The sequence below is a fragment of the Clarias gariepinus genome, chromosome 1, assembly GCF_024256425.1.
Source record: "Clarias gariepinus isolate MV-2021 ecotype Netherlands chromosome 1, CGAR_prim_01v2, whole genome shotgun sequence".
NCBI lineage: Eukaryota > Metazoa > Chordata > Actinopteri > Siluriformes > Clariidae > Clarias > Clarias gariepinus.
The window spans coordinates 25,834,888-25,859,362 of NC_071100.1; the positions used below are offsets into that span (position 1 = coordinate 25,834,888).

The following is a 24,475-nucleotide window of genomic DNA, read 5'->3' on the forward strand; positions in this document are numbered from 1 at the left end:
GTCACAGTCAAGTGATCACAAGGCAAAAAAAAAAAAAAAAAAAAAAAATCAATACACTTCCAGCACATGTGTGAGAGAATAATAAGAGAACTGGTACAATCTTGCATCTTCTGGTTATGGGGTTTTGATATCAGCACTGCGTCGTTTCAGCTTCTCAGGGTTGTTGGAAGCCATTTGAGAGAAATCCCTAAAGATATCTTGATAGGTCTCATCACCTGCAGACAGTCAGAGAGACAAGAAGGAATGAGGGTGGGGGGTGGGGGGTGGGGGTTGGATTGAAAAGAAACAGAAGGGATTGAACTATTTAGCATGATCAATTTCGCAATGTGTTTAAATATCAAATTTATAATGAACATTTAAACACACTCCAGTGGGCTTCACAGCTCCCTTTCTACTGATGCCCCTGCATAGACTTTTATTTCCTCAACTATCCAACAAACCTCTCCCCATTTCAAACCTGACACCAAGTCCAAAAGCTTGGTAAAGAGTTAAATCAGGTGTGTTGGATGGAGAGACTATATATGGTTTTTTTTATCTGCTTGCAGAGTGCCACGAGGACTGAAGTTATACAGTCAATAGAATGATACACTAGTGCTTTCTTCCTCATTGCATCCAATTCACTGCATGCTTCATACTCTAAACATCTGATACTCCCATCTGCCTTGTAAAACACTCCGCCAGCACACATTAAGCAACATCTCAACCTTCATATTGTAGTCTTCTGTTACTGATTGTCAGTATGTCAATGACACAAAAATGAACACAATTATAAAAACATGCAGACATTCAGATGCAAATGCTAACACAGACAAAGACACACATTCAACATGCTCTTTAATACAACAGATGTTGTATTAAATGTTAGCGTCAAAAAAAGCATCTCTAAAGCAGCATGCAACATACATTGAGAGGCAGAAAGGCACCATGCAGTGATGTACCGATCCGTCATTTAGTATCATTCCTTAACAATACTGGTCTAAAATCCTAGACCAATACTGGATCGGATTTGTTGGTGCACTGACAGAGACGTCATCACAGGTTTGTAAAGAATTCAGCCGGGCTATTTTAAGGATGTCAGTACCAGATATTAACCAATACTCAGAGGTCTAATATTAGCATTGTGTCAGTTTATTATTAGTTCAGCTTTTACAGATAAGCTGGAGGAAAAGGAAGGAAAGGGAAGTAAAGGCGCAACACCTCGCAGGATCGATTACCTGTGACGCAGCGCAGATGACACACACTGCAAGCATGGAAACTTGGCCGTCCATCTCAGGACAAACACAAACATACGCACAGAGACAGCGAGACAAACATTTACACAGAGAGACACTGACATAGAGACAAGCTGCCATTATGAAGCTTCTTGGCAAACAATAAGAAGTCAGCAAAACTGCAAATATTTCCCCAAGTGCGTGCTTAAGAAGCATCTGCTAGTAGGACAGCCCACAATGCTTCAGCATGTTTCTCTATTGCTTTTCACCAAAAAAAAAAGTGCATTAGAAGCATGAAACAGCAGCTTATGACTATGTGACATTATCCCTTTTTTGACTTTGTTCCCCTATTCCGAACCTCATGTAAACATACCATTAGGATTTATTCATATTTACATAATGTACATAACTATATATATGGACTATGTACAATTATACAGGGCTTAAATTATACATATTAAATATTTATATTATTTTACACAAGAACTAAAGGTTTAATAGCTTTCTGTGCTGGTCGAAGGATAATAATCTACAATATAGTAATTCTGTCCAGCATTCTCTTGATTCACAGTAAAACAATGTTGACTTTGTTTGCTTGAAATGTTTTACACAACGCACAGAATTGAGAGATGGGGCAAAATGATTCAATGATATTTTAAGCATTTTTTAGGTTACCAAATTGACAACAAAGATGATTACATCCTTGAACAAATTATTTAACGGGAAATACATACCCAACGTCTGGATTTAAAGGAGCAGTGATGTCTCCTGCTGGCTATACTGGGAATTGTATTTACAATAAACCAACTAAACACTTCGGCTTTTCCTTCACTCCACACAGCTGTAGACATTCTGCTGACCTAAATATTCCTGGCGTCACTTGTTTAGGGGATAGGACCATAAACATTTTATCACCTTAGTTCTGGATGCTGGCTAACACAGCCTAGGCAAATTAAATATCTTGGAAATTTAGAAGACATTATATGATAGAATGCTCTCATGTATACTTATAGTACTGTGCAAAAGTCTTAGACACCATGTGTTTCTTAGTAGAAACTTTTCCTATTATTTTTATTTTGGGACTACTATAAAAATATTTTTATGCCAGAAAAGAATCAGCACATTATATAAGCAACCACTTCTTAGATGAAAAACAAAATGGAAGCTGCTGGGTTTGCATACTTGCAAAAGTTGTTCTGCAGAATGCTCATTAGACTTGGTAGCTAATTTCCTTAAAAACTTCATAAAATGTACCCACCACTAACAATTCCTCAAAATGCTGACACATCAAATACTGACTTTGTATAATTAATTACTTTTTACTGGACTTTATAGGTTTTTCCCTTGTTGAAGACATCCTTGCTCTAGGGAATTTATTTGCATGTGCCTAAGACACAGTACCTTTTGCACAGTACTAACAGTACTGATGATAAGCACAATCTTCTAACATCACAGTTTTTATATACCATCATATCACCCAGCTATTTGCACATATCCCCTGAAGAAGTACAGAACTTCAATCAGCATGACACATAATTCTGATTCGGCTGAAGAAATGGGTCACCTATTCGTTCTGCCCTCCTAAACCCCAACCACTAAGATGGTTTTTCAAGGCCTGAAAGCTTTTCTTGGTCTGACCAATAAGATCCCCAGGCCCGCCTCCCCCAGCACCACCCAGCCCCTCAGAGAGACCTGATTGAGCGAAGCCGTCCATCTCCCGCATCTCCTTGTTCATCTTGGCTATTCGGAGGCTGTGAAGAAAAGGAAAAATATATTTAGTCATCATTTATATATATTAACTTTTAACATCTTGCTCGGACTGAAATTATGTTCTAATGGTTATGATTCACTTTGTTATTACTTAGTGAGAGCTCTCATTTGCAAAGGTTAAGATAGATGACATTTTCCCAGAATGAAGTGGTAATTAATAACCACAAGACAGGATGAAAAAATTATAATACTTAAAACCACTTCTTGACTTACAGTGTAACAATATCAGCGTTGGCACTCTCTACAGCTATGGTGATTGGGTCTTTTTGGCTGACATCCTTTTTGTTGTAGTCAGCACCTCTTTTCAGAAACAAACACACCAGCCTGGCACAACACACACACACACACAGCTGTCAAATACTAGGAATTGAGGAGGTTAAAGATCTGTTGGACTACAATAGAGTTAGAGCTTTGTAGTGTGGGTACATTATTGGCCGAAAGCATTAAGACAACATGTCATGTGCACAAAACAGGCGACTTCACTAATAAATTATCGACAATCTAGATTTGTGTTACTAAAAACTAGTGTAAACTGGTTACATGACAATGTTATAAACTTCTTTAACCATGGTCTGGGCCATCTGTAGACCTAAACCTAAAACTGTTGGACAAGGGTGAAGAAAGCAGTCAAGAAATTATCTTCTGTATGTGATTTTCAGGAAGCAATCAAGCCGGCATGGATTAAGCAAGTGACACCAGAGACGTACAGACGCCTTTTTGACTCTATGCTCAGTCGGATCCAGCAAGTTTTCAAGAATAAAGCAATTATTCTAAGCATACTAAATATTGATCTTTTGTAGAGCCATTTCACTGCATTAAATAGTAAACTATTCTCATTATCTTAATTGTCATTATAAAAAAAAAAAAATGCATATGCATGTGTGGGGGCGCGTGTGGGCATGTGTGGGCGCGTGTGGGCATGTGTGGGCGCGTGTGCATGCGTATACCCTGTATGTCCCAGTATAGTAGCATGGTGTAAGGGTCCTCTCCCGTTCGAGTCAGCCTGGTTAACATTTGCACCGTTCTGCAGCAAGAACTCACATGCTGCCAAAGAATTCTGCAGAGACAAAGATATGCTCTTAAGGCCTTATACTCTAAATAACCTGATTACACACAAATGTGTGCATTTTAAACAGACACAAACAGCCTACCCCACAATACGCACTTTCACACTGGTCAAATGTCAGTGCTACTTCCTGTTACACCACAACTGCAAAGCCCACGTTACATTTTTTTCTGCTTTGCTCATGACGCCGACACCTCAAACTGCACAAATAAACACTCGCACACTTTCTTATAATCACTCGCTCTCACATATATGTGCACTCACCACAGTCGCTGCCTGTATGAGTGGTGTTTTGCTCTCCTCGTTTACGTTAACCCAATTAACATCAGCCCCGTGAGCTAGAGCATCGGCCATAACGGGAAAATGCTGGAGTGATGCAGAGCGGTACAGAAGAGCGCCAGGGTGAAGACCACTCAAATCCTCCTCCTCTTCCTCATCTACACACACACATGCAGAGTAAGAGGGAGTTTAGACAGGACGTCTTCTGTGTGATAAATCTATTGGAATATCAATATGTTAATGTTACGTGACAAATTAAATAATAAAATGAACCATTTTTTGTAAAACTGTGATGCCTAAAGCAAACAACAAAAGAATAGCTTCTTCTGTGTTGTTCCAATTTTAACTTTTTTAATTTTTTTATACACTTTCTCAAATAAGTATAAACATTTCTATAAACCCAAAAGAACATTAACATTTGTGTGTTAAAGCATACAGTGAAACAAATCCTACTCAGTAATTGCATCTCACTCGTTTTAGCTAAATCTACAGGGAAGTGTGTAAAAATACACAAGTTTTTCTTTTGTTGCATTTTGCATAAAAATCTTATAGTCCAATCTATTCTAATCTATTATCTGAATAATTTTATATATTTTTTTGTCAATGTGATTTCATAATTATTTGTCAAACATGAATACATTTCATCTTGGTCAGAAGAGTATGAAACATGGACATGTGAGCTACAGATTGCTTTGAAAAAGGCTTAGTGTAAATATTTTTCTGGAACTTGCAATTTCTGAGGAAATTTCACAACAAAGTCTGCATAGTGGTGCATAGTTTGCATAAAACAACATAAACTCTTTCAAGAGCCTGTATTTTGGAATTGACCATTTGCACATTGAGAGAAATTAAGTAATTCAGTTTTTTTTTTTTTTTGCATTCAACTGGAATGCAAAGGACATGTACTCATCCTCATGACATGTTTAAAAAAAAATGTAAAATACCTACAGGGATATTTTAAAACTTCCTAAATATTACAACTTAAGTCAATATAAATACATAGCACTAATCATTCTAGTTTTCGGGCTTGACTTATTTTTCACAGCAATGACTAAATCAGTATAAGTACTATACCAAATGCGGTACTTTACAAAGCAATAATAAAAATAATAACACAACAAAAACAAAACAATTGTGCATGTGATTTATCTGTGTATGTGTATATATGTGTGTGTGTGTGTGTGTGAGTGTGAGAGAGAGAGTAGGGAGAGAGAGACCTTTGGAAGAGCCAGTACTGTTCATTATTTCACTTGGGGTCAAGCCTGCAAAAAACAACACATAAAAGTTCTTCACTTGAGTATTTATCTGAAGCACCACAGATATCTTTACACATCGTACATTTTTAATTTAAACAGTTTTTGTTTGTGTTGGACAGAAACTTAAATACAGAAAATACACAGTCAACAATAGCCTCTTAACCTCTTGCAACGTTTGATATAAAACATGGTGTATTTATATTCACAAGTGAAGTGTGTGTGCATACATGTATCTTTGTATATATAACCTGTGTTTCGTGCCAGAGTGGCTCTGCTGGGTTTAGGCTTAAGGGGAGGACGTTGGCTCAGTTTGTCTTGTGTCGTTGATCGATGACGGCGTGCACTGGAGCGACGCAGCGGGGTCCCACGCCCTGTTTCAGGAAGCTTGTGGATAAATTTTTTCTCCACATATTTTGAACGTATCCACGACTCTTTATCCTGCCTAAGGAAAGGATAGAACAATGCAGTCTAACAGTCTGTAACAAAACATGCAATCAGCCACCTTCTATTAACATCTTCATAATATATGCTTATTGTACAGGGTGTCCCAAAAAATTTGACAATTTCGTAGAGATCTGTAAAAACTAACCAAATGATTAGCCAGTGATAGTGACAATGTGCTGTTGAAATTACCACCACGTTTACGTGATTTGACACTTTGTGATTTTTTTTTTCTATGGGGATATGTGAAAGAACTGGGCTTTATCCCACCTCTTCTAACAAGACTATAGGAACTGAGACAATCATGGAGGCGCTGGAAAATGTTAAGCAAGATATTGTACAGTGTGTTTTTGTAGGAGCTGGACTACCGACTTGACGTGTGTCGTGTCACAGGCGGTGCACGTATTAAGCATTTGTGAAGCTTTGGAAAATTGGTTATAATATATATATTACACACACACACACACACACACACACACACACACGTGTGTATATATATATATATATATATATATATATATATATATATATATATATATATATATAGCATATTCAAACGTGTGTGTAATTAATATATATATATATATATATATATATATATATATATATATATATACACACACACACATATATACGTGTGTGTAATAGTGTAATATATATATATATATATATATATATATATTAATTACACACACGTTTGAATATGCTGTTGGGAGTGTAATAAATACTTTTATCTTTTATTTAAACTAAATCGTTTATTTTTCAACATAAAGCCTATTTAATTTCGTTTGCCTAGGACATGTAGTTACTTAGACATTCATATTTTAAAATGATGTCAAGTTTTTTGGGACACCCTGTATTTTAAACAGCAATATTTAAAATTTAAACTCGTGCTCAAATTCACATAGTGTATTTATTGATATTCATGCCAGCAACAGCTTGTATCACTGTTACCTGCCATGTCTCTCTGATATGCATGCAGGGGAGGAAAGCATAAAGAAAAAAATTTTCATGTGATAATGTGTGTCTTGTAATGCAAGTGAGAAGGCAGCAGAGGGCACTGTAACAGTCCACACATGAAAACAATTAAATATTAGTAAAGTCTTAAATTTACGATTGCTCAACTAGCAAACACAGCAAACACATCATCATGATTCCTCACTTATATCTTCTGCTATCCGCCATTTAAAGACACTGCTTTTCTTACACACTGTAAAGCACAGCAGTATTTAAGGACACTGAGATGTTCTGTTTGCTGGTCTGCTTAATGTCTCTTTAATTCATTTGTAAATGATAACTTGGACATAAAAATAACGGTTTTGTGTTGTTGTTGTTGTTATTTTTTTTTTTTTTTTTACCTCTAGAGCGACATAGGAAATGATGTCACCTCTCACACTCCCCAGTAAACACGTAATAACATTATAGGTACCATTATTAAATAGGAACTATACTCAAAAGGGTACAGATGATTCATATTCAGATTCAACCATCACTGTTTTGCACTGAACCCATGTTGGGGTGTGATGGGTGAAGCAGAGTATAATACAGGATACACCAAGTACCTGGGACTGGAAGGGTGTGGCTTCTTTATCGTAATCTCATCAATGCGTGCCTCGTAGATCCGGTTGATAGCAGTGTTTCCCAACTCGCACATCAGCTACACAGAAAGAGCCGGAAAGACAAGGAAGAGAGTGAGTGTGGATCACTGTGTAAAAGTGTGAATAATCAAGGTCACACCTCAAACACTGACATGACACTGTGAAATGTTTTTTCTGGTGTGTTTTCTTTTTACTTTTATAAGTTCAGGCTCCCACGAGTCCAAGGTTAAAGAGCGTACTTTAGAGAAATGGACACCCAGACTCCTACAGAGACAGAAGAGATAGGTGTCTGTTAGTGATTGGATGATAATGTGCATCAGAATGAATATAAAAAAAAAAAAAGAAATCTATTAATATACACCTAAATTTATATGTAGTGATATAAACACAAAATACACTACAAAGTTGACTAAAGGTGGTCATATTTTACTCCAAAGAATCGCAATAAATACATTTTAATAACTGAATAATTAAGCACTAATTAACATTTAAAATGTGTTTAAAGTACTGAATTTATTTTAATATGCGCATGTGTCACAAACATTTCAGGAAAGGCGTGCTTAGTGACTGGACTAAGGATTGTTATAATATTTGAGGAAGAAATATGGCTGATAAACTCAAAAGAGAAGCAAGCAAACTGTAACAGATTTTGCAAACAATAGATATGAATTGGCACTAAACTCTAAATCAAATTAGAATTCACACAGAACAACAGTTTAAAGACATTCGCATGATTTACATAAACCTTTTTCAGCAACACTTCTGGGTCTTGTGCAAAAAATAAAATAAATGAACAAATAAACTAAATAAAATGTGTGCATGTTATTGAAGTTTTTATTTTGTACCTGTACAGTACCTTTATATGTTCAATTTTTTGAAGGACCAAAAAGTTCTATAAGGCAAGACATCCCTAAATGTTGTTTGTTGCAGGATTGTGCGAGTCTTTAAATATACATATACCATGTTGCCAACATTTTGGTAAAAGGTAAAGGATGTTAGCTGTTTTGAAACTGTTCGGTTTCGTACTAGAACCCCTGAATGATAGTGAAAGAGGCAGAGTGCCTTAACTGACAGACACTTAGAGATACCTCCACCTTCTGGATGTGTGTGGTCGATATCCTTTTTAGCTCATTTACAGCATCTGGGGCACAGAGTTTTAACTTCAAAATATCCGAACAAAGCTTTAATGTTACCCTTTAGCTTTGTGAACAAAAAAAAAAAAACGCAAAACTTTGAGGGTTAAAAAGAAGTTTCCACATGCATCTTGCACTAAACGACATACGCACAACAAAGCTTTTTGTCATAACTACCATGATTACACCATATTGTTACTGCATCGAACGCTAGAGTGAGGCTCTGACACGCAAGCAAATCATTGGTTTTTGGTGATTGGCTATTTTTAAACTGCCACTGAATTGTTTGAATAGTTTGCTCACTTTTTGACAGTTCACTATAAACTAGCTTATAAAATAGTTTATGATTTGTTTCGCTGCAGTTTACATGACTGCCCAAATGAAAAATGATTGTCTAATTGTTTGTGTGAAAAATATAGTATTGCAGTAGTGTTGGATTTCAATTTAAACAAAATGTGTTCTGGTTTCCATATTGACTTCTATTTTTACATATACAGCACATAGACATTAGCTCTCTATGAAAGTTAATTCAATTCAATTTAATTACATGTTATGTCATTATCACAATTAAATTAAATAGAAACAGTAAATTAGGACATGTAAAAAAATAAAAAAGTAATAGACCATGACTAACATATTGACCGTGATGATCAGGCCAAGTGTGACGGTAGATGAAAACAGGAAGAAACTGTTAGAGGTACCAGGCTCTACAGGGAACTCATTCTCATTTGGGTGACATCAGATAGTATGATCCTAAATCAGTCCCTGGTATATCTGTGTGCTATGAGATTTAAAAGTTTAACATAACATGATAGGTTTTTTAAGTTAATATAAAGTAATAATACACAGCAGGTGTTCATTTGTAAATGTACTGTAAAATGCTCGGACATGTACTGTAGCTTGGAGCATATTTTTTACATATGAATGCAAATACCATTGCATACGTACTTTGTGTGAGCCTCGCGTGTCATCGTTTGTATTACCTGTGTATTCCAGAGCAGGTGATGCAGAGTGTTATGCCCAGATTAATGGAGGCCCAGTCCGGTCCTGGTTCTCCACAGTCACAGCACTGGTTGTTCCCAGGTATAGCCTGCACCTCCTCCAAGGCTTTACAGTCCTTTCGCTCGACACCTTGATTCAAACTGCCTGACATAGAGCTGCAGCGCTCCCTCTGTCACAAACATACACACCTTATAATCATCATACATGTATATACTGAGATTGAGTCTCATGTCAAAACAGAAATGAGAGCAGATCTCTGTAAATGATATGATGTAATGAATTTGATTAAGATTGTTAGATGATTACAGCATGAATTATGAACCAGCTTTAGCTCAGTGAAAACATAAGCAAACAAACCTCAAATTTCTGCTTTATACAGAACATATGTAATTTACCCAAAATGTAGCTCTAATGCCTTGCTCAAGCTGCAGGCAAATCTGATTAGACAGACCACAAATCTGATCTTTAGGAGTGACTGTCCACACTGTTATTTGAAAGTGATCAGATCACATTTGGCTTTGTTCTGAATGGCAGCCCAAATCCCACATACTGTGTTGGTTGCTGTGGTAGCGACACTGGCGGCATGAGTACACTGTAGCGCGTGTGTTGTGTTACGTCAAATGCTGGAGACTTACAACAACAGACAGATAACAAGACAGTTAAGAATGGAGATATCACATCTCACCCTTCAGGTCATATCAGCGTCTGGTCTCGTCCAGACAATATCGGCATTCCCTCTCGTATTTCAACCATGAAACCCATAAGACATGATCATGTGGACTTGAACTTCTACATTAGGTTCCAATGTAGACAGTTTAAAAATAAGTGAGTGTGAGACACGACCATAGGAATCAAATTTAAATCTGATTTCAATCCACCTCTTTACATGGTTCAAATGTGCACAAATTTGATTCTGTGTAGTTTTTCACTGTTCAGACTACATGAAAACAATCTGACTACAAACTGATTTCAAGCTGATTCCAGTCTGATATGGCACAAAAAAAAACCATGCAGGTGCTCTGCCAGTAAGCCAAAAATCAAGAAACCATTCAACAATTGGGGGATTGGAGAGATGGAGGTGTACAATTAAAAAAAAAGATGAGCTAGAGGCACTTATCCCGAAGGAATTTTCTAATCACTTCTGCAGGTCATTAGATGAAGTCTGTTTACAGGTAGGTTTTTATTCATTTGTGAATTAGATGTAGATTTCATTAAAGCGTCCATTCAAGATTCCTAAACAAATAAACCAATCCAGAGATCAGTGTGGACTATTGAGATGAAAAGCATTGCATTTGATAATTTGGTCAAAAACAAATCTTTTCTGTATTTTGTTACAAGTTCCCCCTTTTTAATTATTACTTTATACCATGTTATTTACTGTAACTGCTATACTTATTGACAATATTGCACTTTAGTAAAATACAAAATCTGACAATTTCAGATAATAATATGCTCAAATGTACACACACTGACCTGTGTAAGCACAAGCAGAAGGTGAAACAGAGGAATAAAAAAAACTTGCGGTGGAAATTATGCATGCTCTTATCATTTGACCACATAGGTTAATAAGTCTGATAAATAAGGGCCATAGAGTGTGTAGTAAAGATCAAGACTTGATGTACGATGTCTTGAGATATTTGTCAGTGTAATCATGTAAATAGATCATCTATTGAACTATTATACATTCAATCTAATTATCTAGGAACTCTGTAGCCCGTGGAGGCCAATAGTGACCTGTGTATTTATTCCCAACCGTTGTAGGACCTCCAGTCAACATTACTATTTATATATATGATAAACACATATATTATATGTTTTTGTGCTTCATTTACAATTTACCATGTGTTTACTTCATTTGTGCAATTTTATTTAATAAATTATGTGTCATCTCCATGCCAAATTGTAAACAAATGCAACCATATTTGATTATTCTGTCATTTTAATTTCATATTATACTTAAGCCTGGGAAACGTCCCTGAATTTCTAATGATGTTCATAACAATTGGTCCAATCCACTGTGTTCATAACACTAGTATCTGTGTGCATGTGTGTGTGTATGCGCGTCTTACAGGGCTGCATGTGTCCTCTCTCCTTTCCTGAAATGCTGAAGCAATGCTGTTCTGCACAGCACTCATCCAGCCCTGCTGCTGTCGCTCTGAATCAGCCTGCAATAAACAACTCCTATACACACACACACACACACACACAATCATGCATTTATTAAACATTAAATAGCAAAACACTAACATGCACAGACAATGTTAAAATTACATGCAATGTATAAAGTGTGTACAAAAATATTTTTTACAGCTTCAGTAACACTTGACCATCAAACACAATAAACTGACACCACAGCAAACATGCTCATCACACACGCACACTCACTTGGAGGGTGAGACAACCTCAAAGCAGAACCTTCTATCCTGTTCAGCACAGGGTTTCACTGTGCACAGGCGCAAGTCTTCCACCACCACAGTGGGCTGCTCCTACACACAGAAACAAAATAAAAGGAACATTTGTGGGTGTCAAGTCAAGTCACAAGTGCTGTTATTGTACACATACACAGTAGTAAGAAAAATGAAAACAGACTTATGTTTTACCTACTTTGAATTTCTTTTGGTAGACCAGTTGGTTTTTTTGAATGGTAAACCAACGCCTAGAAAAATGAGATAGCAAACATTCATGACATTCCAACACAGCCATATCAGGGACGAGCATTTAGCACCACAAGTATTATGCTGATTTATGTGCAGTGTTACTACATTTATAAAGCCCTGCATAAAAAAAACCTGCACTGAAAAACTAGCAAGATCCTTTGCATAGCAACATTTAGGATCACAAGAACATTTTAAACATGTACAGACTGCAGCATTTAAATTAAATTCCATTCTAATAGGTGTACAGATGTTAAGGGTAATGTTAAATATCTAAAAAGTAGAGCATTGTCTTGTACCTGCTCCATGTTTTGAAGGCATTGCTGGCTCTCTTGTATAGGTAGCCCTCCATGGCAATTCCACTGTTTGTGTCTGGATTGAAGTCCAAGATCGATTCATCATAGGACTCATCCTGATACATTATTACAGTAGAAATACGTTACTATGATATTTGATCCAGAATGTTGGGTGGTTTGATGTGTGTTTCTGTGGGACTACCTTTTTCTTGATGTCACAATGTCTCTGCTCCATGTCCCTCTTTTCTCTTGCACAGTTTAAAACTAGTTGTGTACACTGACACAGAGAGAGACAGAGTCATTCTCCTGACCATTCTTTATTTTATGCACATATAACATATGACAGATTTTAGGTGATGTATTTTTTAACATTTGTTTAGGTGATGTATTACAGCTAACTATATTCAACTGCAAGGCAAAAGAATTTGGCTTTTAATACTTCCACAAACAGGAAGCAGGAAGTGTTGACATTTGGTTTCCTGTCCAGGTCAAAAGGCTTATGAGGCTTATTACTCATACATTTTCATTAACTCTTAATTTAATAAAATATATATTTTTTATTTTTTATTCAAAGATTTCACAGGATCTAGTTGCCTGACTTATTATTTCTGATAATTTTTGTTGCACATTTTTCCAATTCGTTTGAGCGAGGATGATCTTTTTCTTTTAGTGAAACCTATAAAACAGTATCTCAGTGTCCTCCTTTTTCCTGGATATTATCAAGCCATAATATTATTTTTTTCTTCTGGTCTGTCTCACATGTGTTATATACTGTATATATATATATTAAAAAATCTCTTTTCAATAACAATAATAATCAAATATATCATTTTCTAGCTTGTTACAACAGTCCATGTCAATTTTAAAGTCATCTATGCTTAAAAGATGAAGCACCATAATATAATCCTCGCACTGAGTCTGTCACCATTTCCTGTGTAGGCAGGAAGTTTTGTAGCAGGTTTTGTGGCTTTCACAGGCCAGTACAAGGTGACTGTGCTTCCTGTCTCAAACGACTTACTTGTTAGATAACCACCTCTGTAGGAAACACTGCAGCAGAGAAGAAATTTGTTGAGTTGAGAGCTCATATCTAATGCTTTTATCTTAATTTAGGGCTCTAAATTGATGGCGCTAATATGGAGTTAACTATTATTCTAATGCCATATTTAGCAATAATCTCAGCAATGCTTATTTAATTATATATATATATATATATATATATATATATATATATATATATATATATATATATAGCTTAGAATTAAGCAACATCTATGAATGTGAGACAGATGACAATACTTTGTAAAAATGTAACAGTTCCACCAAGTACTAATTTATTTGGAAGACAATGGAGTGGTTAGATGTTTGACGTGCACTGTTTCATGCTGTTGCTCAAAGCCTTCTTTCATAACCGTGTCTGATCAGGCAAAAAAACATGACCCCTTCTCCCAAAAACATAGTCTTGTTAAGAATAAATTTCATGCATGCACAGAAATGATCGATCAAAAAATAATCTGTACAAAGGTCAACCATCTTTTGGTGATCTTTGCTTCTTACCTCATCGTTTAGTTGTTTGCGATATTCCTCTAGTTCTGCGAGGGAGTGGTGACCCTGCTGGAAGAAGGCAGCCTGGGATTCCATCAGCGAGATCATCTGTTTCAACCACATAAATAAAGGAACAGATTAAATTTTAAAGAATTAGGTTATTTCTCTGGCCAGATTCTGTTCCGTTTGTATTTAATAAACATTACATCAGTAATGACTTCGTAAAGAAACATACCGACATCATTATATCAGTCTCCTTCTTGGACTCAATAACTTTAATCTAATTTGGGGAGAGAGACAGGGGGGAGATACAGGAAAGAGGAATAGAAAAAGTTAGTCATAATAGCAAAAAAATTTAAGACAGCTGAGGTTTTAGCATATGTTTATCATGTAGTTAGTGTGACACTCTCCTAGTCCTGAGACCTGAGTTCAAAATAGGTGTAAAATATCTGAAGTTTCCTAACACAATTACATCCACAGTACGGAGTCTGGCTAATTTTATTATTTGGACATCTGCAAATTGTAATGTGCAGATATTTGGATAGCTGCTATGGAGAACAGGAGATGGGGAAATATGATGTTAAGCATTGTTTCCACTGTAATTAAACATGTTTATGATTTGCTTAAAATGTTGCCGATAAAAAACGGACAGAAATTTAAAAATATATACATTTTGTAAAGGTGTACTGAAACACAGTGGCAATGCAGACATTTTCATGTTAAATATATTTACTAACAATTGAATAAGAACACAGAATGCTCTGTGCAAGCAATAAATAAGAGATGATGTGTCTGGTCCAATATGGGGTTAATCTGCCAACCAAGTTTACAGGATGTTACAGTAAATGGTTAATTTTTCGTCTGTCCTACAAGTTATATCAATATATATAAACTATGCACAAATCTATAGTGATAGTGTGAATTAGTTAACAATTCCCACTTATTAAAGTCTACACATTACTGTGCAAAATTCTTGAGCCATCCCTCATTTCATCATAGTTTGCCTTAAAGCATCATATGAATGTTTTTGTTTAATAAGCCACACAGTAGAAAAAATATCTGACTAAATCCCCAGGTGATGCTGTAGCCTCTAGCAGCCAGAGAGCCTAGAGAGCTGATTGGCCGAGCTCTCTCAGGGGAGGGACGGGTGGCATTCTAGCACTGTAAGGCATCTTTAAGCTCAAGCAAACGAAAGAGTGGATAGCACTCTCCTCCTGTTACGCCACTACCTATGGTACACGAGCAAAAGGTTCAAAAACATCTGGCTGATTGGTGTCATGTGTCTCAGGGGAAACTCATGACAGACTTCACCCTCGCTGGTGGTGCTTGGGGCCTTTATGGGAGAGTCCCCCAGTGACAGGTGGGAATTGGCTACGACTAAAATTAGAGGAAGAACAATTTGAAAAACTGTTTTTTTTTTTTCTTTACTGGTTATGCTAAATGGTTGGACTAGACGAGAGGGGAAATGAGGTTGCTGCTGTTAGATAAACAACCAAGTTTTCAATTGTATCTTTAAGCATTATGTAACCTGTTGCAGTAAATTATTTGTTTCAATTTCTTTAATTTAATTTCATATGAAGAAATGAGGGATGGCTTAAGACTTTTGCACAGTACTCTATGTCTGTAGATGAATGAACACTGTTTAATGAGAACTGTATGTGCATAGGTACTAAAATGCCATTATGTGAAAACCTGTCATTATGTTGGGCAGGATAATGGGCAGGATCAGGTGTGATAAAAGAAATCTAATAAATATGCAGTCATTTTGGATTTAAGATGAACTATGTGTTCTGAGTTTAAGATAAAACATTTTCACATCCAGGAAATGTGGTACCTGCAGTACATAGTCCAAGGTCCCTGATCTGAAGGCTTTACGGGCTTGAATAAGGGCTTGACTGGCTTCCTCAACCTCATGTGTCTTTCCCCGAGGGGCCTGAGCATTTCTGCCCAAAGCTGCCTCCAGAGTCTCACTGCTGCGCTCAAATTCCTTGCGTGCATCTTTAAAGCGTTTCACATCCCTGTAACAGACAGAAGTACCAATTTTATGACCCTATGTAATGTAATGTTCAAGGGCTATTCATATTACTGACCAAAGACAGTGTAAGCTGAGTACTGAAACACTGAGTAGAGCTGACTGGATAGGATCTCAGACATGACTAGTGCAACAGGATTGAAATAACCCTAATAAATCAGACTCAGATTGAAAAGGTTATGTGCCTTTGTGCAAGTTGTGCTAAGTAATGCTCTTATGCATAAAGTTCAGATTTCCATCTCATTGTCAAACACCATATGTTCATTTTTTAGTTCTTTTTTTCCTCCATTTTTTAGCCATGGGTCATTGGATGACACAGTATATTTCACAGTATGACAACCTATCGATACATGTAGTTTGAAACTAATGCATATGGTCCTTTTGACCAATGAGCCAAATTTTATTAAATTAAACTGATCAAACATTTGCGCAAGATCAGCAGCTTGGTCAGCGATGAGGTGGGAGGGTATATTACACCAAATCAGCATGAGTCATAAACTCACTTCAATAATGCAAAATCTATGTATCTCATATGCTATAGTTGAACACAAATTAATTTTTTTTTTTAAGATTTTCAAAAGATTACTCACTCTTTCACAAAACTCTGCAGCTTCTGTTTCACTGACCTCTGTGTGCTTTCAATGAGCTCCTGGCAAGAGAGAGAGGATGAGACAGACGGAAAGAAAATGGTAAGTGAACATGGAGACGCATCCTGAAAAAAGTGAGCATTTTTGTTAGTTACCATCAGCGACAGTGAAAAGGAGTAATGTGTGTGTTTGGCTTTACCTCCTGAGCCATGAGGATGGTGGACAGCTTCTTGGAGAATGTTTCCAGACACTTCTGCAGGGTTTACCACAAGCACACAACAACTCCATTACAGACACCTAAACTCTCACTGACAGGAAATTCATTATAAAATGCTCTAAAAATGGCACATACAAGGAGCATCCTGTTGTTATAGCTAATCTACATTGTGGTATAGTTGCTGCAGGCTATGTGCAAAACACTTACTGACCAAACATATGGTCATAGTAACATTGAAGTTCCTTTTCTTGCTAATAATGACGAATGATCACATCCTGATATGCTATTGTGGGCTACACAGTGTGGTTAAATTTGAACGAGCCTTTCCATGATGTCTGGGTTGCTGTGGAATTTATGAGAGTGAAATGCTAACTAGCTGTGCATGCCATAATAAAAATAAATAAATAAATAAATAAAAAAGGAGACTGCAGCAACTCCACAGAATGCTCCAACAGACGATGCATACCTTTAAGGTACTAACCTTAAGCATAAAGAAAGGGCTCATTTTTTTAGCCATGCCTCTCTTTTTCTTCTTTAATAATGAAGTTGTATGCTAAACCTGAACAGATTACTCACCCGCACTGTTGTGTCTTCAGGGAAGTTGTATCCAAGCTCCCTGATTCCACTTACAAAGCTCTTACTGCTCACGCAATATGTTCGGCCTGCATCCAGCATAGCATTACACTGCTTCACCAACTGTACACACCCAAACATTAACCCGGTTATATTTTCTATAGAAATCTGCTTTCAGTTAACCACAATGAAATCTGACTATGTACAGTGCATCTTGAAAGTATTCACCCCCCCTACCCATGCTTGCTTCTCTTTATTTGCTGTTTTACATGATCAGATTGTGAGGTGTTTTCTTTCCTTGCTTCTTTAATTTCCACAGAATTGAAACTAAATAAAGTATTTACGTCATCAGATTTTTTTTTTTGTTTTCATTAGAAACATCAAAAAACTGCTCAAATGATAATTATAAAACAGCTAGTTCTTTTACACTACTTCATTTAGAGAACCAGCGTTACAAGAGTATTATTTTACTAATAAAACTTTATCACTGGTATTCTTTGTCTGTATTCACTATATAAATATTTCCATCCTAGAAATAGTTCTTTACAATGACACCATTATAATACTTATTATGACAGTTGTTTTAACAGTATGTTGGAATCTCAATATGGAATCCTTTTTCCAATTGTGGTTTCTTTGGTGACCATTTTTGGTCTGAGCAAAAATAAACAAAATACATGGTCAGATTGTGTCTAAATTGTCAGTTATTTGATATAACCCTTCAGTACAATTGCTACCACCAATGTGCTTCATCATAGAAATAGTTTCCGTGGTGCTATGATTTATTAGGTTTGTGCCAAACATTATCCTTTAGCTTTAGACCACAGAATCTTTTTCCAAATTCGTTCATGTTTTCTGTAACAGTCTTCTTCAGCTCTGTAACCTAATCAGTGCTGTAGCTGGACTTGTGGATACTTCTTTAACAAATGCCCAACTCAATTTTGCCTTTGTAGTATCTGTGTTGTTCCATATTTTTCTCCACTTTGTTATAACAGTTTTCACGGTGCTCCTGACAAGGTTATGATGTATAAATCCTTCCAACAACTTCATCTTACGGCTCCACAGTCAGTTCCTTGGCCTTCATGACAGCAAAAATAATCTGATCTGCTATTTTAGCTATGTCCTCTTAAAAGTCAGAGATATTTATTGTGAAAGAATACATAGGTACAAACTGTTTACCATATTTAGTGCAAGCTTTAAATTAATTACATTTAAAAATACTATCCCAAATTTCTAGTGCTAAAATATAAATACTTATCCATTACACCATTTTCAAACAGTTCTGAAATCAGCAACAGAAAGATATCCCACTTAAATGTACTTAAATTGAATGTCGCAATACAGCAAAAGAAAATTAATCACTACAGGCCTATGCTTTCTGCAGGCCCTTTATGTAAATTTAATCGTCTTGTTACACCTGACCACAAATTTCCTGTTTTGTTCCTCATTTTTGTTTGAATTATTAAAAAAGCTAGAAGTTATAAAAGCTAATCTTTATTTTTTATTTCATTACAGTATCCATCTCAGCCGTCATGGACCACATGTGTTATGATGTAATGTCTTAGGAGGGGTTTTGTTTGTTGAAAGTGGCTTAGGGAGACACATGCCTTTACAGTTGCATATAACTTGGCATAGTTAAGTCCTCTCAGCCCCCCACTGAAGTCTTAAGCAATCTGTTTTTAATGCATTTTGGAGCATTTATACTGGCATTTCTATGTGGAAAATCACTATCCAGGTATAATTCTGAAACTCATCATGATAAAAATACAAGCAGTTCTAAACAGACTCACTGATCGATCACTCACATAAGCTCACATAAGGCTCATATATATATATATATATATATATATATATATATATATATATATATATATATATATTATATATATAAACTCAGACAAAAACATATCCACCCACAACCACAGACAAACAGATCCATGGACACACTGATACACATCTTAAATAGTTTAAACTGTCTGATGTCAGGCATACAATATCATGAATATACTCCATTGCAAGCATGGAAGTTTACACAGTCAGTTTATCCTTAGTGAGAACTTTTACCTTGATGAGGAATTGGACAAGGGACTGGTTAAAAGCCATTGAAATAGCCATTGAAATAGTAATTCCTCTTTCAGTTCATGTAAACATGTTTGAATACTATCTCTTTGCACCAAACTGGGCTGTTGAAGAGGAACGAGGGGAAAAGTGACGCTTCTCATAAATGGAGCAATTTGACAATAGGAACACAATGATTCATTAAGTTTACAGTCAACAGTTTATCTTTCATTTAAATAAAAATCATTTGACTCATTCTGGATCCACCTCACCTTTTCGAGTCGTGACTCCAGTTCATTCACATTCACCTCTACTCCCTCAATTTGCGACCTGATAACAGAAAACCATAGTAAGCATATAGGGCATGTTTTTTATTCTCCCTCTCTTTCTCTCTGTCCCTCTCTCTCACACACACACTTCAGGAAATTCACTACCTTTGCAGTACAATTCCAAACAAAACTGGTAAATTAAGGAAGGCTGCTATGTGTTTGTTTCTATGTATAACTTGGATATGAATCTACATGCGTGTGCAGGAAAGAAAGAGAAAAAGAGAGAGAAAGACTCAGTATCTTCTATCATCTAACTTGCACATGGGTTTTTGAGCATACACACAGTATTTCAGACCCTGTGGCTTCCGCTAGCACTTTCACGCAGATACACAAGCAAAGAGCAGAGCACGAGAGGAGAAAAAGAACGCTATTTTTTCCCTCTGCAATATACAGGCCTGTGTTTAACATTTTTAGACAGAAAGAATAATGGAAACCGATGAATGATAACTGCAAGCTACAATGCATTGCTTGTGTGTTTGTGATGGCAGCCCTCACTGCACAATACCAACTCTATAATTAATAACTATGGCATGTTTAATTGACTTAGCTTCTTGTTTTTACATACACCAGTGTACTCGAGATGTTTCCGTAGAGATCCACCCCTAAAAACACACTTCCTGTCTCATGTTTATCATGTTGGTATCGCTTTACTTCCTGTCTCTCCCATCCCCCACACTGGCATCACCTAGCAACGGGAGGCAGCACTTTATAGAGAAGTGGCCTGGATTATGTTTAAGTCTGAGGCTTTTCTTAATCACTATTCCAGCCATTCCATTGTCCTATCCAAATAGGCTGCGACAGGATGCATATTTGCTTAAAATGTCTTGGTGGTTCTTTGACAGAAAACAAAGAATGCAAGACACTCATATCCAAAGAGATAACACAGTAGAATGCATAGAAAGATAAGGAAAGAAACACGGAAAAAGAGAGAATGTGAGAAAGAAAGAGTATTTCTGGATTTCTTCCTTGTTGTGACCTAGTTCTATAACCCACTCCACCCCATCTCTAACTCTATCTAACTGCAACATGTCATCCACAGGACTGTACACTCACACTTTCCGCTGGGTATGATCACCAGCAAGGCAAGGGTGAATGTGTGTGTGTGTGTGTGAGTGAGAGGGGGGGGGGGGGCCCTCTCCGAACTAACCACACAGAGGCCTTGAAGAGAACAATTTAAATGATTGAACAAGGGCTACTATCCTGCATTTATTGTAGATAATGATCAAAGCAAGCTGGAAAGAATTGATGTCAGTAGTACTGTCACCATCACTTTTGTGCAATGCAGCCACACCCGACACAACATCAACTACAACCTAGTATTAGATCTTTTTAGTCACTCTCTCCTTGGCTCGAATGAACCTATAATTTGACTAAGCAGGAATGAAAAAGTTGAGCCTCCGTTTTGTCCCCACCACAAACACACAGCCAAAACTTTATTTATCAAAATCCTATTTGTCCTTCTCCTAAAACAAAACACTACTTAAAACTTTAAGCATACATCGGGGACAAGATGCTTTTCCATGTCATCAGTGTTGAGTAAATTTTTGTCCTTACAATCCCCACAATCTCATCCTTTCCTCTAACCAAACCTATTCTTTCCAGCGCCGGGACGTCTGGACCTCCCGGAACTTTGTGTGTGCGTGTGTGTGTGTTTCACTCCACTGCAATCGTAATAGTATTACCAACAGCTCCAGCAAGCTTTGCAGTCCAAAGTTACAATTTATAATGACAAAGCCACTAACACGGAGGAATATTTGCACTAAAGATTAACCAAGAACTAGAAGGACGGGGAAGTTTGTTAAACTGATTAAAAACATGCTTTAATGAGATTTAATGGAAGTTTTAAACCTATCAATTCACATTTACTCTGGTCTTAAGGAGTGACCTTCTAGATCCTGAACCTTTGCCAATATTTGTCCCAGCAAGGTGATCTTGGTATCATTAGAAAGCCCTTTCCATTGTTTCTCTAACAGAGTTATTTAAAGGCTTACCTGAACTTTGGGGAGTCCTTTAAGCACTCTTCAAATTCCATCTGGATAGTCATTCTGTCAGTGATATGATGTTTTTAAAAAATAAAAAATAAACGACAGATATGATTACTCCTTCTTGTGTCATGAGCTGTACCAGCCTGTAGCTGTCCTCCTGTATTTCACCCTAAAATCAGTCCTATTTAAACTGTGTCCAGAAATGTCGCTCTCATTATGGGCTCTCCGAATTAACCACACAGAGGCATTTACAGGCGCGTTTGGAAACTTAAACACAATCCCAGCTGAATCCTCGGATGTGCCAAACTCATACTTATGTAACAAGTACCTGACCTTACTATCCACACGTCCGAAACCGTCTGGAAATACATACATACATTCATAAAATACAACTAGTTTATATGATAAATAAAAATAAATAAATAAACGCCGAGTGCGAGTCGTCAAGAGAGCTGTCGTTCTCCTATCCAGTGCGCGAGATCATTCGCTCCATTGCGCGCCAAACTTCCGACTATTTAACCAGACTAATTGCGTGCACGCGCATTTACCGCGCTGATCTTGATTTTGAGTAATACTAATAAGAATTAAAAAAAAAACTATAATGACGTCTCCTCGGGGAATAATTACAGTCCTCACTACAGGCACTCTTCTCTCTTTCTCTCTTGAGCCTAGGTTGGTCGTTTGTTGGTCCGCCCCCCTCAGCTCGAAGCACGCGCTCCGCTTCCGGGTTTCCGCAAGTTGACGGTGAACCGGACATCACGCCTCAGAACTTAGCAAAACACACAAGAAAACGAGCCTCTGTGTACAGCATTTAAACTCTGTTTCAAATTTTACATTGCTGTGTGCTCCTATAGATTTTAACCATTTAACTAATGATCTTGATAATGATTATTAATCTTGTTAGATAGAATGCTTCAACTGTGATTAAAATATGCAATCTCATTGATCCTACTCTCTGTGACATTGGATCAGGTGCTTATATGAGGGGATGCCAGCTTATGATAGGTGACCACACACACACGCACAGAGGCAAGTTAACCTGACCAATCCACCCACACTGGCATATTGTTTTGGGAGATGGGAGGAATCAAGTAAATTTGAAACAGAAGATGAGAATTTACCCAGAAGGCAGTAACCCAAGTGCAGGATCACACCTGGGACCATAAGGCTGTGGCAGGCAGCAGTGCAAGCTTTATGATCCACCACCCAAAAATGTGGTCCTACTGTGGTCCCTTTTCCTCTAACGGATGTAGCAGACACCTTTGCCTACTGTGTACAGGGCCAGCACAGCAAGTCAGCCCACATCTCTAATTAGCATTGCAATAATGCAATGTAATGAAGACGTGCTCATCAATAAATTGTTAGTTTTGTGTAGTCTATTTGGAGATCGTTCTAGTGATCCTGGCCCAAGATTTTAACTCATTCCCAAGTTTCCCAGTTTGACATCGTTGTCATGGGAACTTTAACAGCCAGTATGCTGCTTAATGTCACATTGTTTAACGACTAACAGGATTTTACATTCTATCCTGCGGACATGGAAAAAATGAGACTTCAGAGTCTTCTGTCAGTGTACATTACGCCCCCGGTGCTACTAGGATGTCACGGTCCAAATATGCAAAGAAAAGCTAAGTGTCTCCGCCTAGCAACCACACCTTTTTATGTAACAAGGTTTAGGTAGTTAACTAAGGTCAGACTGTGTCATTTCTCAGACTAGGCTGTTTGTATTTCAACTGTCTCCGGGGTAGCTCACGTGTTTTGCGTGCTAAATTTCATCATTTTAAATGGAGAGAGTAGAGAGCGACACCTTTGCGACACTTATGCGTTTTCCTAGCACGTCCACGCCGCAGCGAGTTGTGAAATCCCAACTTTTCAGAATGCCGCAAGTACACAGCAGGTTATGTGACAAGAACCCACAAATCCAAAAAGCTTCACTCTTTTTGTCCTCCTGGATTAGCTGATGAAGTTCTCCATGTTTTCTTCACGCTTGAAGGGTGATGAAAAGCGCCACAGTAGATGCCATGACAGAGAAAGCCGGCGACTGCATTTGAAAGGAGGAAAAAGAAGCATGTCTAGCGTTTTCCATATGTTTTTAGACATAACATGTGAAAGGCTTGTTAAGACATCATGTAACTTTTACTTTAAAATCATCTTGTTATTACAGTGTCTTGTGTTTTTCATCAAAGCCAGTTTGTTTAATCAGCAGTTTGTTTATTCTGGCATGAAAATACACTGGAATGTATTTTGAATATTTATGACACTTGCATGTAAGTTGCTTTAAAGTTAGAGCTGCTTTGGTTTAAGCATCTGATTTCACTCAAACTGTGGCATTTTTTCTACTAGGTTTGAATGTATTTTGTCTCAGAGCGCCTTAAATGTAAATGTACATTTCTTGTAAGTTATAATGTGGTGGTCAGTTTAATAAAAGTCATTTGTTCATGGCTAACTG

At 37.1% G+C, this 24,475-nt stretch overlaps 1 protein-coding gene across 1 annotated transcript; it reads right to left on the reverse strand.

Annotated features, from left to right (window-relative positions):
* Positions 1–56: 56 nt before the first annotated feature.
* On the reverse strand, positions 57–22,681 carry acap1 (ArfGAP with coiled-coil, ankyrin repeat and PH domains 1). The gene is made up of 23 exons (XM_053480847.1): positions 22,036–22,681; positions 19,988–20,045; positions 17,661–17,780; positions 17,067–17,120; positions 16,871–16,929; positions 16,083–16,266; positions 14,484–14,528; positions 14,261–14,356; positions 12,909–12,983; positions 12,710–12,822; positions 12,361–12,412; positions 12,142–12,242; positions 11,826–11,937; positions 9,738–9,925; positions 7,816–7,885; positions 7,586–7,680; positions 5,831–6,024; positions 5,544–5,588; positions 4,312–4,484; positions 3,929–4,038; positions 3,195–3,305; positions 2,904–2,962; positions 57–215 (listed from the first exon to the last, which is right to left on the reverse strand). The coding sequence occupies exons 1-23, from the start codon at positions 22,086–22,088 to the stop codon at positions 115–117; spliced, it is 2,268 nt and encodes a 755-aa protein (XP_053336822.1). The 5' UTR covers positions 22,089–22,681; the 3' UTR covers positions 57–114.
* Between the last annotated feature and the right edge of the window lie 1,794 nt (positions 22,682–24,475).

Coding starts and splice junctions, on each gene's coding strand:
- acap1 (XM_053480847.1), bottom strand. CDS start 22,088: ATGACTATCCAGATGGAATTTGAAGAGTGCTTAAAGGACTCCCCAAAG. Junction 16,930..17,066: donor CCATCCTCATGGCTCAGGAG/GTAAAGCCAAAC, acceptor CTCTCTTGCCAG/GAGCTCATTGAAAGCACACA. Junction 4,039..4,311: donor TCATACAGGCAGCGACTGTG/GTGAGTGCACAT, acceptor TTGTCTCTGCAG/AATTCTTTGGCAGCATGTGA.